At 47.3% G+C, this 13,747-nt stretch overlaps 1 protein-coding gene across 1 annotated transcript in view; it reads right to left on the reverse strand.

Moving 5' to 3' along the window:
* Positions 1–13,747, reverse strand: part of neo1a (neogenin 1a) — a 291,539-nt gene that overhangs the window by 51,255 nt on the left and 226,537 nt on the right. Inside the window, exon 8 of the mRNA XM_045708311.1 lies at positions 1,007–1,175. Within this exon, the coding sequence (XP_045564267.1) occupies positions 1,007–1,175 (169 nt within the window). The remainder of the gene's footprint in view (positions 1–1,006; positions 1,176–13,747) is intronic.

Here is a 13,747-nt window from a genome sequence, read left to right on the forward strand (position 1 = left end):
AACAGCCCAGTTAGTGCGCGCACACACACACACACACACCAGCCCAGTTAGTGCACACACCAGCCCAGTTAGTGCACACACACACACACACACACACACACACACACACACACACCAGCCCAGTTAGTGCACACACACACTAGCCCAGTTAGTGCACACACACACACAACAGCCCAGTTAGTGCACACACACACCAGCCCAGTTAGTGCGCACACACACACACACACACACAACAGCCCAGTTAGTGTGCACACACACACATACAACAGCCCAGTTAGTGCGCACACACACACACACACACACACACACACACACCAGCCCAGTTAGTGCACACACACACTAGCCCAGTTAGTGCACACACACACTAGCCCAGTTAGTGCACACACACACACACACACACCAACAGCCCAGTTAGTGCACACACACACCAGCCCAGTTAGTGCGCACACACACACACACACACACACACACACACACACACACACACACACACACAACAGCCCAGTTAGTGTGCACACACACACATACAACAGCCCAGTTAGTGCGCACACACAACAGCCCAGTTAGTGCGCACACACAACAGCCCAGTTAGTGCACACACACAACAGCCCAGTTAGTGCACACACACACACTCAACAGCCCAGTTAGTGCACACTATCAATAGAAGGCAAGCAATACTACATCACTTGAGTGGACTGTGTTGTATTTACAGACTACACACCATTACATAGCAAGAGTCTACCTGTACACTGGGCAGTGTGTATGCTATAGGGGCCCTCAGCAGTGTGTATGCTATAGGGGCCCTCAGCAGTGTGTATGCTATAGGGGCCCTCAGCAGTGTGTATGCTATAGGGGCCCTCAGCAGTGTGTATGCTATAGGGGCCCTCAGCAGTGTGTATGCTATAGGGGCCCTCAGCAGTGTGTATGCTGTACTGTACTGAATAGAGGGCCTACCCGCTATAACACGCTGAGTAGTGTGTAATACTGTACTGTGTAGGGTCCCTACCTGTTGGTACCCTCCTGATTGAAGTAGACAGAGTAGGTGAGGTCTTCTCCGTTGGGCTCAGCCGGAGGGCGCCAGGTGAGCTTGATGAAGCGGGTGGAGACCAGCGAGGCCACGACGTCACGGGGGGCGGAGGGAGTGGGGCCAGTGGGGTTAGCCACACCTCTGGAGCCTGGCGTTACATGGTCAGTAGTGTCAGGAGTCAGTGAGGGGAGGGGAGGGGTGGGGAGGGCTACATCTTTGAGGGTGGGGTGGGGGGGAGATGAGTAGGGGTGAGGTGGATGAAGGTGAAGAAGACAGCGAGAGAGAGGAGGAAGAGATGGACGGACGGACGGCATCCAAAAGGAACAGAGAGAAGAGAAAGGAAAGGACAGCGAAATAAAGGACAACAAAGAAGAAAACAGAAGAAACACAAAATAACAACCACATAACCAAGAAAGAGCTGTCGGCCTGACCAGGAACCACAAAACACACTAATATCACGCTGGAATAATCACAACCAAACAACACAAAAGGAGGGACACTAAACATGCACAACATCTCTAATGGAAGAGGGGAGCAACACAATAAACACCACTGAATGGTGTATGAACACATACACAAAATACAGTCTAGACTTTGTACATATTTTACATAGCAAAGGGTGACCTTAGAGCTCCACACCAACTGTCAAACCCACCCTATCATGTTTTAATGCACTTGTACTGGCGTTATTCCAGTCTACCCACAGCAATGTGAAAAAATGTCATTTGGTGCTTTCTCAGAACAATCTGTGGTTAGACATGGGTATATCTGCTTTCTATTTTATACCAGACGACTCAGACACAACACAGGGAAAGAATGTCAGAGAGACTGTGGCATTTCCATTGGTTGCAGGTCAAAGGAATCAAGTCGAGGGCAATGCCAAAATGTATGAAAACTGAACATATGGGGAAAATATATATATATATAGAGAGAAATATAACTCTATATGCAAATGTATGCTGGCCATAGTACATCTATCCATCATGACACACTGAGGAGATGCTTATTTGGGGAGACTAGACTATCTGTTTATATGACAGATTCCAGCGGTGCCATGACCTTGGATATTGAACAGAGTGGTGTGGGACTTGCTGTATATTACACATATAAATGAGCACACACTCCACACACACGCCACACACACACACTTGGAATTGATTCCCCTGTATATTTGAGTAAAGGGAAGATAATAAATAAATGTCATTCCACAGAGTTACAACATATTTCCTTGGGCACTGAGAGAAAATTCTCCTCACCTCCCATAATAAAAAATGTAAACAATCTAATCATCAACAAAATATTCAATCACAGAAACAGCCAACAACTGGGAATACTTGGGCTCGCTCTCTCCATAAACATAAAGCTATTTTACAAAGAGGGCCTGAGGAGGATATACATCCATCTGATTCATAACTGTAGGAAATACATTAAGTCCGGTTCATTTCACTACAGCTTCTCTGTAATGACACGAGCCATTAGACGGAATGCAGAGGAGGCATCGTTCACAGCAATTACTGACTAGTACACAGCGTGAGCTGTCGGTCGGTCGGTCGGTCGCCGGGAAAGCATTGGGAACTGTTTACTTGACATATCTGTCAATCGTGTGACTTTCAGAGGTCATATCCTCATATCATAAACAGTCCGGACATGTCTATGACAGTTGTGTGTGTACATTTGTGTGTCTCCCCATTTGGCCGTGTGTGTATGTGTGTGTGTGTCTATACGGCTGTATATCTGTATGTGTATGTAGGATGCTCTCGGTCCGAGACGGTTTTAGGTGGTATACCGGGGTATTTGGAAAAAGCCATGGGACATTTTTTCAATACCAATTAAGTTTTTTTTAATAAATGTGAATATTTATAACTCCTTTTTAAGTAAATACCTGCAGTCAACTTGTGCAATACATTAGGAGATAAAGATTGTGTTCATTTCACCTGTCACATCATTTTTCATTATGAAGTTTACATGTGGTGTTTGTTTACAAGCACACTAAAACAAAAGACTGGGGCCTTGTGAGTCACTGTTGTGCAGCATGTGCCAGGTGATCAAATTACAGTATGGAATTCACAACTAAATGTTTGCCAGCTAGATATCTTAGAACTAGTAAGTTAACTGTCTAAAATGTGATAAATGCTCTGCAGTTGTGCATTTGATTTGCTAATTTAGTAGCTAGTTAGCTATCTAGCTGCAGAGAATCCCCTCTTGGATCAAGAGCCTTGTGGCTTATATTTGTTTTGTGTGTGCAGCAAACTGTAAGTAGCATTTTTGAGTTGGTTGTGTAGTTTAGGTCAGACTGTATAAAATCTTCACAACTCGCTTGTTAGCATTCTCTATGGGACTTTTTAGCATTGCTAACCTTCGGATTTCAGTGGGGTTTGAAAACAGCGCCCCTTGTGTTCCGTGCCGGTTTTACCGAATATCCCGGTTTGGCACAAGGTCGGTATGAAGGTATGAATCTGGATATCGCCCAAGCTTACTCCGTTGGGCCGGGGCTTGGCCCCCTCCCCTCGGTCCTCTGGGCTTTAAGGCTCAGCTGGAGGATTACCATTCTGTTGGAGACAGAACCCGGAGCAAATTGCCAGGGAAGGAATAAAGGGAAAGAAAAGGGGGAAGAAAGATGGCAGTCAACTGGGTGGAGAGGTTCCTGAGCTGCCTAGCGAGGTGCTGGCATGCGGCCACGTGCTAAGGACCACGATGTCCAAGTTGGCACCGGGCAAACAGTGAGTAGATGAAAACCATGATGTTAGTCTCAGTGGTACTATAGAGAACAGGACATGTCTCAGTCTCCTTGTTAATGTTAGTCTCAGTGGTACTATAGAGAACAGGCCATGTGTCAGTCTCCTTGTTAATGTTAGTCTCAGTGGTACTATAGAGAACAGGCCATGTCTCAGTCTCCTTGTTAATGTTAGTCTCAGTGGTACTATAGAGAACAGGACATGTCTCAGTCTCCTTGTTAATGTTAGTCTCAGTGGTACTATAGAGAACAGGCCATGTCTCAGTCTCCTCCTTGTTAATGTTAGTCTCAGTGGTACTATAGAGAACAGGCCATGTCTCAGTCTCCTCCTTGTTAATGTTAGTCTCAGTGGTACTATAGAGAACAGGCCATGTGTCAGTCTCCTTGTTAATGTTAGTCTCAGTGGTACTATAGAGAACAGGCCATGTGTCAGTCTCCTCCTTGTTAATGTTAGTCTCAGTGGTACTATAGAGAACAGGACATGTCTCAGTCTCCTTGTTAATGTTAGTCTCAGTGGTACTATAGAGAACAGGCCATGTCTCAGTCTCCTTGTTAATGTTAGTCTCAGTGGTACTATAGAGAACAGGCCATGTCTCAGTCTCCTCCTTGTTAATGTTAGTCTCAGTGGTACTATAGAGAACAGGCCATGTCTCAGTCTCCTCCTTGTTAATGTTAGTCTCAGTGGTACTATAGAGAACAGGCCATGTGTCAGTCTCCTTGTTAATGTTAGTCTCAGTGGTACTATAGAGAACAGGACATGTCTCAGTCTCCTCCTTGTTAATGTTAGTCTCAGTGGTACTATAGAGAACAGGACATGTCTCAACCTCCTTGTTAATGTTAGTCTCAGTGGTACTATAGAGAACAGGCCATGTCTCAGTCTCCTTGTTAATGTTAGTCTCAGTGGTACTATAGAGAACAGGCCATGTCTCAGTCTCCTTGTTAATGTTAGTCTCAGTGGTACTATAGAGAACAGGCCATGTCTCAGTCTCCTCCTTGTTAATGTTAGTCTCAGTGGTACTATAGAGAACAGGCCATGTCTCAGTCTCCTTGTTAATGTTAGTCTCAGTGGTACTATAGAGAACAGGACATGTCTCAGTCTCCTTGTTAATGTTAGTCTCAGTGGTGCTATAGAGAACAGGCCATGTCTCAGTCTCCTTGTTAATGTTAGTCTCAGTGGTACTATAGAGAACAGGACATGTCTCAGTCTCCTGGTCACAATCAGTCTTCCATCTATTCTCAGACATGGACAGTTACAGTAAGGCAGAAATTGAGTAGAATCCTAGATTTCTACTGTAGCTGTTCTGATGGTCTATTTCTAGTAGATGAATTGTGTCATTAGGGCGTGTGACACTGGTAATGAATGGCTGGCATTAGGAGCTAATGAGGAAAGTTATCCTCTACCTCAACTAGGTATCTGGGTACTGCGTATAAGAAATAGTTTGACAAAAATATTCAAAGGAAACTGTTAATAATGGAAGAATCTTAATAATGGACAATGAAACATACTGTACTTTCCAGGGCAGCTGAATGATATCAGTGGAGCTCTTCAGGACAAAGATTTCCAGAACCTTTTCAAGTTCCATTACAAGGGAAGTAACTGGTGCCTAAGCTTCTAGTAATGTCAATACGAGTTGTACAATACGTCAACTTTGTGGGCATATGAAAACATAACTGGCAAAATGAGCTGCCACTTTGTCTGCCGGGTAGACGTGTAGAAGAAAAGTCGGCCATGGCTTTTAAAAAGTTAAGTCCTGTCTCGGCACACGTACACCCACAGGACACTTAGCTCATTGGCAGGCTGTTGGGCTTTCAAACATCTCAATTGCTGTTATATACAAAGAAAGCATGGTTATTTAGGATTCAGGTCAACAATGACGTCACCAGGCAGTGTTCAAAGTCTCTACTATGTAACTTGGAGAGTGAGAGGTCTTGCCAAGTGTTGCATAATGGTAAAACTAGTCTCAGAAGTGAAGGAAACAGTCTCTGCTTCTGTCTGTGGGTTGGGTTCATGTAATGTAGCTGAACAGAACCACATGGCTACACTAATGGCTTATTACAGAACGAGCACTATTATCTCCGGGAAGGAAGGAGGGAGGAGAGAAAGAGGGAAGAGAGACGGTCATGCTCCTCAGCAGAAGAAGATGAGATACAGCACATGAAAAGGAGAGAGCTGATATAAGATGGTTAAAAAAATACTGATAGAGCTAAAAGATTTAAAGGAAATGTCTTGATTCCTTTTCGGCAGAATATCATAGTCAGTTAAGCAGCTAAATGAACACATCCAAACTTTCATAGAACTTCAACAAGAACGTGTGATGGCAGACAGACTGCGCTCTTGACTGATTCGTGATGCTTCCTCTGAGGAGATGTACTGAAACGGTGTTTGTGGGGGGTTCTGATCAAGCGAGAACGATCGTGGTGTGGTCGTAGCCAATTGGTTGCTGCTGGAAGCAAAGCAAAGACTGTTTCAGTCATTCATTTGTTCAAGAGGCCATGTTCTCTTGCTAGTCTCCAGCCGATAACATCAGAGGAAAGAGAATTCTGACAGCTCGTGACATTTGGAGGCTCTTGATGTGTCGACAAAAGATAAACTCAGGTAAGAGACAGACAAATGTCTTCAAGACGAGAAGGATGGAGAGGCAGATGAAACACGTCATTTGTTCTTTATCTCCTGGTCCCTTGCTTCCTCTCGTTCGTCGTGTGGCCAAGCGTTGGACTTGTTCAAGAGGAGGACGCTGTTCCCCCATCCTCCTCTTGGGGGCCGCCTCTGCCTGTTGGCCTTTGAGGACAAAGCATTTCTGTTTCTGACACCTTTTTACGTGGTGAGAGGAGTTGTGAGGGATGGGAAAGGCATCTGATTTCTTATAAAGTCTATAAGGTTTACAGAATGCCCACTGCCCAAGGCACAAAAACACAGATCAGTAACTTGATACACATGGGGTTTCCCTCCTGAGAAGGCATTAAAGCTGGCTTTCAGTGAGGCTCGCGCCACAGAGAAAGCCCCAAAGTAGTCCACTGTAGAGCAAAGTTTAGACATGAGTTCATGGGTTCTGGGTGATTTGAAGCTGTCCACATGAGTTCTCGGCATCTCCATATTCATTTCTTACACTCCCTGCACCATTTCAACAGGTGTTTGCAGCCAATTGGAAATCTGGGATCTAAAACCTGGCATATTCTTTATTTTATGAAGCACAGATAAGGAAAGTATTTTCTGGAACAGCTCATTGTAAAGGAAGGGCAAGTGAAGGGGTTGGGAACTTGAAGGGCTTGTTGTACTGTGGTATGGTGGTTCAACATTAAGTAGAAGACCTACAGTTACCAACAGTGTTGCCAGATCACACTTAACTCATTGGAAGACACTATTTTTTCTTCGGTCGTCAACAAAGAGCCAACTAACTGCATAACAGCCTAAAAATAGAGCAAAGTGGAATTAAGGCATCAGAGACGTGTGGAAGAGGAAACATTTGGGATGGGTCTGTTTTTTCTTTTGGGGGGGAGAGATGGCCTCTATTCTGCCTGAGGACCCTCTGGCTGGTGAGATAAAGGGATGGAGCTGCAGGAGGACAACACAACTGAAATGGACGGACGGACGGGGGATCTGGTGGAGAGGGTGGTTGGGGGGGGGTCACAGCATGACAGAGCAGGATTAGGGTTTAGGGATCCCCCCTAGTGTTCCAGGCATCAGGGGATATGATGGAGTGAGTGTACTGAGACTCATCTGGTGAGGGTGGAGAGGTAGGCTCCCTAGAGGAGGTCTAACATTCCTCCCTGTCCCCTGACTCCTACACCCCTGCTAGGGCTAAAGCAGGCCCTCTGGGGTCATGGAGCAGTCAGTCCTACTCCTTTTGCCCCCCTGTCGCACTCATCTCCTCCATCCACCTACTAAATCTCCGCCCTTGCCACTTTAAAGTCCTTCCCTCCATCCGTGGTCCCAGAGCGCCTGCATGCTAGTCTCCCATCACAAGAGTGTACACATTTAATTCACACACAGTGTGATTGGACTTTCATCTGCTTTCAAACACATCTCATAATTGAATAAGGTTGGTTCCATCAATAATTAAATGTCTGGTGTGTACATGCATACATACAGCATCCCCTTCCTCATCAGGCAAACATCCTCCCTTGATCCACTTCCACTGTAGGGTCATGATTGTATATCACCCCCCCCCCACCAAAACATGTGAGGCGCCTGCTGTGGCATGAGCCCTGATATGTAAATGAATAAGAGCATGGACATCTTTTTGTATGTTGATTGCCTCCCCTCCTTGCCCCGTCTTGTGGTCTTTCTTTAGGGAAATTAGCATCATATGGAAACGATGGGGGGGGGGGGGGCACCCACAGGGGTTCCTCCTGTAGAGTTAAAGAACCAGGAAATCTGTTTTACCCTACATCATCATAATCCCCAACAGGCCGCAGGTTCTTATTACCTGGTGTGTGAACTGAATTCTCAACACGTAACTGTGTACAGTACGGTAAGTGGTTTGATATCTCAGGGGTGCTTGTGTCAGGTTTCTCCCAACAGGAGAGGAAAGGTCCAAATAAATGAATTGTTAGTTTAACTCAGAGGAAACCCCCCCCCCCGGATTCACAGAGTGTAATCAGGGTCGCTGGGTTGGTCTACGTGGGGTGGATATCACACACAGGGACATCAAGGCGGGTAGCCTATTATATACCACCCTGGAATGTTGCATGATGGTCAATGTGCGTAGAGGGAGGGTGGCACGACAGGGGGCGGTTGACGTGAAAAGGAAACGCTAGCCTGGCAACGCCGCCCATCTCTGAGCCAGGAGCCCAGGGGCCCCGCTGGGGGTCAGGTGACCTGTCGGGGTATAGAGGAAGAGCTTTGTTTTGGCGCAACGTGGCGCTTCCACCCATTTAGGCTGTTTGAGCCGAGTAGAGCCCTGAAAGTAGACTCCGGGGATGGGTGGTATCCAACAACAGCATTCAGCATCCTGGATGGAGTGTGAGTGATAAAGTGATGGGGAAGGTGTGACTGGAGCGTGAGGCTGAGGCAGGTGACACACCAAGCCCAGGTCAGGGCTAAAAACGTCCGCGATAACAAGGTTGAAAAGGTGACCTTGAAAAAAAAGCTATGAAAAGATACAGTAAACTAAAAAGACACATAACCTTTCAGCTTCCATTGTAAAAAGAAAGTTGGTTGAATTATCATATGGAATAACAGAAAAACACACAGATGGTAATATCCTGTCCTCGTGTAAGCAAATGAATCTCAGATGGAATGAACAATCAGGGAAAATATACAAAGAAATAACAATAAGCTTCAGGAACCAACCACTGCTGGTCCTAACCATTGTAGAGTAAACAAAGCCCAAGGGAGAAAATTGCCAGTCAAACCCACGTTCGCGGTCCTTGAACAGAGTGTGGTAAATACAAATACACACACACAGCACACACAGTGGAAACCACAGTCTTCTGATCAGCTGCCTAACTGCTCACAGTGGAAACCACAGTCTTCTGATCAGCTGCCTAACTGCTCACAGTGGAAACCATAGTCTTCTGATCAGCTGCCTAACTGCTCACAGTGGAAACCACAGTCTTCTGATCAGCTGCCTAACTGCTCACAGTGGAAACCACAGTCTTCTGATCAGCTGCCTAACTGCTCACAGTGGAAACCACAGTCTTCTGATCAGCTGCCTAACTGCTCACAGTGGAAACCACAGTCTTCTGATCAGCTGCCTAACTGCTCACAGTGGAAACCACAGTCTTCTGATCAGCTGCCTAACTGCTCACAGTGGAAACCACAGTCTTCTGATCAGCTGCCTAACTGCTCACAGTGGAAACCACAGTCTTCTGATCAGCTGCCTAACTGCTCACAGTGGAAACCACAGTCTTCTGATCAGCTGCCTAACTGCTCACAGTGGAAACCACAGTCTTCTGATCAGCTGCCTAACTGCTCACAGTGGAAACCACAGTCTTCTGATCAGCTGCCTAACTGCTCACAGTGGAAACCACAGTCTTCTGATCAGCTGCCTAACTGCTCACAGTGGAAACCACAGTCTTCTGATCAGCTGCCTAACTGCTCACAGTGGAAACCACAGTCTTCTGATCAGCTGCCTAACTGCTCACAGTGGAAACCACAGTCTTCTGATCAGCTGCCTAACTGCTCACAGTGGAAACCACAGTCTTCTGATCAGCTGCCTAACTGCTCACAGTGGAAACCACAGTCTTCTGATCAGCTGCCTAACTGCTCACAGTGGAAACCACAGTCTTCTGATCAGCTGCCTAACTGCTCACAGTGGAAACCACAGTCTTCTGATCAGCTGCCTAACTGCTCACAGTGGAAACCACAGTCTTCTGATCAGCTGCCTAACTGCTCACAGTGGAAACCACAGTCTTCTGATCAGCTGCCTAACTGCTCACAGTGGAAACCACAGTCTTCTGATCAGCTGCCTAACTGCTCACAGTGGAAACCACAGTCTTCTGATCAGCTGCCTAACTGCTCACAGTGGAAACCACAGTCTTCTGATCAGCTGCCTAACTGCTCACAGTGGAAACCACACAGGCCCAGTAATCAGAGGTAGGAGGAGGAAGTGGGTGTTCTAGTTAGGGTTGTCTGTGTTTCTTCTACCGTTACTTACTGCAGACGGACCGAGCCTTCTGGGTAACACTACCATTACTGCAGATGGACCGAGCCTTCTGGGTAACACTACCATTACTTACTGCAGATGGACCGAGCCTTCTGGGTAACACTACCATTACTTACTGCAGATGGACCGAGCCTTCTGGGTAACCCTACCATTACTTACTGTAGGTGGGCAGAGCCTTCTGGGTAACACTACCATTACCTACTGCAGATGGACCGAGCCTTCTGGGTGACACCACTATTTAATGTATTTACTATTGATGGGGCACTAAGAATACCTTGCACGTTACTACTGTAGGCTGTATGTTTGGACTAACCTCATTTCTATACATTTCATTTCCAATCTTGAACGTACTCCATATAAACTAATATCACACTAGCTGGTACACCATCCATCTTCCAAGGCTAATAAAAAGGCCCTTGTCAGAGTGCATAGCTGTAAAACCAACTGTCGCTCTGATTCAATTCACCATCTCTCTGACTCACTCTCCCTCTCTTCTCCGAGGCCTTCCTGAGAGGGGGGCGACATGCGGGGCGCGTAAAACTGTCACATTTACATGGCCGTGAGCGTCGCACGGGGACCACTGCTCGCTTTATGACTTTACAGCCGCTGCTACAGACACCACAATGACACACAACACAAATAGTGTCTGGTCGCCCTGTCCCTGACCCTGGCCTGAAGATACAGCTTATATCCCCCTGACAGACACTAGGGGTTTACATTTGTGTTCTTGTTGGGTTGTACAGAGCCCAAAGGAGTCCCTAAATTGTATTTTTAGCACTGCTTTCTCTCATCTTTGTTGTAACTGGGAAGGCTGTAGTAGTATTCTGCAGTAGCATTCTGGGCTGCAGTGGCATTATGGCCTGCAATGGTAGTATTCTCTGCTGTAGTGGTGGTATTCTCTGCTGTAGTGGTGGTATTCTCTGCTGTAGTGGTGGTATTCTCTGCTGTAGTGGTATTCTCTGCTGTAGTGGTGGTATTCTCTGCTGTAGTGGTATTCTCTGCTGTAGTGGTATTCTGTAGATACTTTAGTTCGTCTCCTTCCAGTCTAATCAGTATTGACTTACTGATCGCAAAAACACATCCATCAAAAACAGCCCTGCTAGGTTGAATTATACTCTATAATATCCTATTGATTCTATCCCACTCTGCTATGCCCAACTGAAAACTTCCCCAGCAGCTTGGCTGGCAAGCCTGGCAGCGGAGATGTCTCCCTCTCTGATCTATCACTATGTCAGCCTCTGCATTCCAACACCACTGATTTCAATTTATCATCCGACTGCTCCCACGCTCCGCAAAACCAAAAAAGCACTCAGCCAGCCATTAGATGGAGAAAGTCCATTTCTCAACAGGCATTTGTGTTTGGCTGTGGTGAAAGTGCTCTGTGTCCTGTCAGTTTAGCGTTGACTAGAGTGGTTTTCTGCTCTGGGTGGGGACTGACTGGGACAATGTGCTGAGGGAGGGAAGAGGGGAAGAGTGAGGAAGAGAGATGGAGAAGGGGAAAAAGAGAGGAAGGAAGAGGCTTTGTGTGTGTGTGTGTGTGTGGGGGGGGCTCGGTCCCCATACACTAGCCTGTTCCCAATACACTAGCCTGTTCCCAATACACTAGCCTGTTCCCAATACACTAGCCTGTTCCCAATACACTAGCCTGGTCCCAATACACTAGCCTGGTCCCAATACACTAGCCTGGTCCCAATACACTACCCTGGTACCAATACACTACCCTGGTACCAATACACTACCCTGGTACCATACACTACCCTGGTACCATGGTACCATACACTACCATGGTACCATACACTACCCTGGTAAACTACAGACACCTGACCCGTTACCCTGGTACAATACAGACACCTGACCTGTTACCCCGGTACAATACAGACACCTGACCCGCTACCCTGGATAAAATACACAGACAGACACCAGACCCGCTACCCCGGTACAACAGACCCGCTACCCCGGTACAACAGACCCGCTACCCCGGTACAACAGACCCGCTACCCCGGTACAACAGACCCGCTACCCCGGTACAACAGACCCTCTACCCCGGTACAACAGACCCACTACCCCGGTACAACAGACCCTCTACCCCGGTACAACAGACCCTCTACCCCGGTACAACAGACCCTCTACCCCGGTACAACAGACCCACTACCCTGGTACAACAGACCCACTACCCTGGTACAACAGACCCACTACCCCGGTACAACAGACCCACTACCTGGTATAACAGACCCACTACCTGGTACAACAGACCCACTACCTGGTACAACAGACCCACTACCCTGGTATAACAGACCCACTACCTGGTACAACAGACCCACTACCTGGTACAACAGACCCACTACCTGGTACAACAGACCCACTACCCTGGTATAACAGACCCACTACCTGGTACAACAGACCCACTACCTGGTACAACAGACCCACTACCCTGGTACAACAGACCCACTACCTGGTACAACAGACCCACTACCTGGTACAACAGACCCACTACCCTGGTATAACAGACCCACTACCTGGTACAACAGACCCACTACCTGGTACAACAGACCCACTACCCTGGTACAACAGACCCACTACCTGGTACAACAGACCCACTACCTGGTACAACAGACCCACTACCCCGGTACAACAGACCCACTACCTGGTACAACAGACCCACTACCCCGGTATAACAGACCCACTACCCTGGTATAACAGACCCACTACCCCGGTACAACAGACCCACTACCTGGTATAACAGACCCACTACCCTGGTATAACAGACCCACTACCTGGTATAACAGACCCACTACCTGGTACAACAGACCCACTACCCTGGTATAACAGACCCACTACCTGGTACAACAGACCCACTACCCTGGTATAACAGACCCACTACCCTGGTACAACAGACCCACTACCCTGGTATAACAGACCCACTACCTGGTACAACAGACCCACTACCCCGGTATAACAGACCCACTACCCTGGTATAACAGACCCACTACCCCGGTACAACAGACCCACTACCTGGTATAACAGACCCACTACCCTGGTATAACAGACCCACTACCCTGGTATAACAGACCCACTACCTGGTACAACAGACCCACTACCCTGGTATAACAGACCCACTACCCCGGTACAACAGACCCACTACCCTGGTATAACAGACCCACTACCTGGTACAACAGACCCACTACCCTGGTATAACAGACCCACTACCTGGTACAACAGACCCACTACCCCGGTATAACAGACCCACTACCCTGGTATAACAGACCCACTACCTGGTACAACAGACCCACTACCTGGTACAACAGACCCACTACCCCGGTATAACAGACCCACTACCCTGGTATAACAGACCCACTACCCCGGTACAACAGACCCACT

The sequence above is a fragment of the Salmo salar genome, chromosome ssa26, assembly GCF_905237065.1.
Source record: "Salmo salar chromosome ssa26, Ssal_v3.1, whole genome shotgun sequence".
Taxonomy (NCBI): Eukaryota; Metazoa; Chordata; class Actinopteri; order Salmoniformes; family Salmonidae; genus Salmo; species Salmo salar.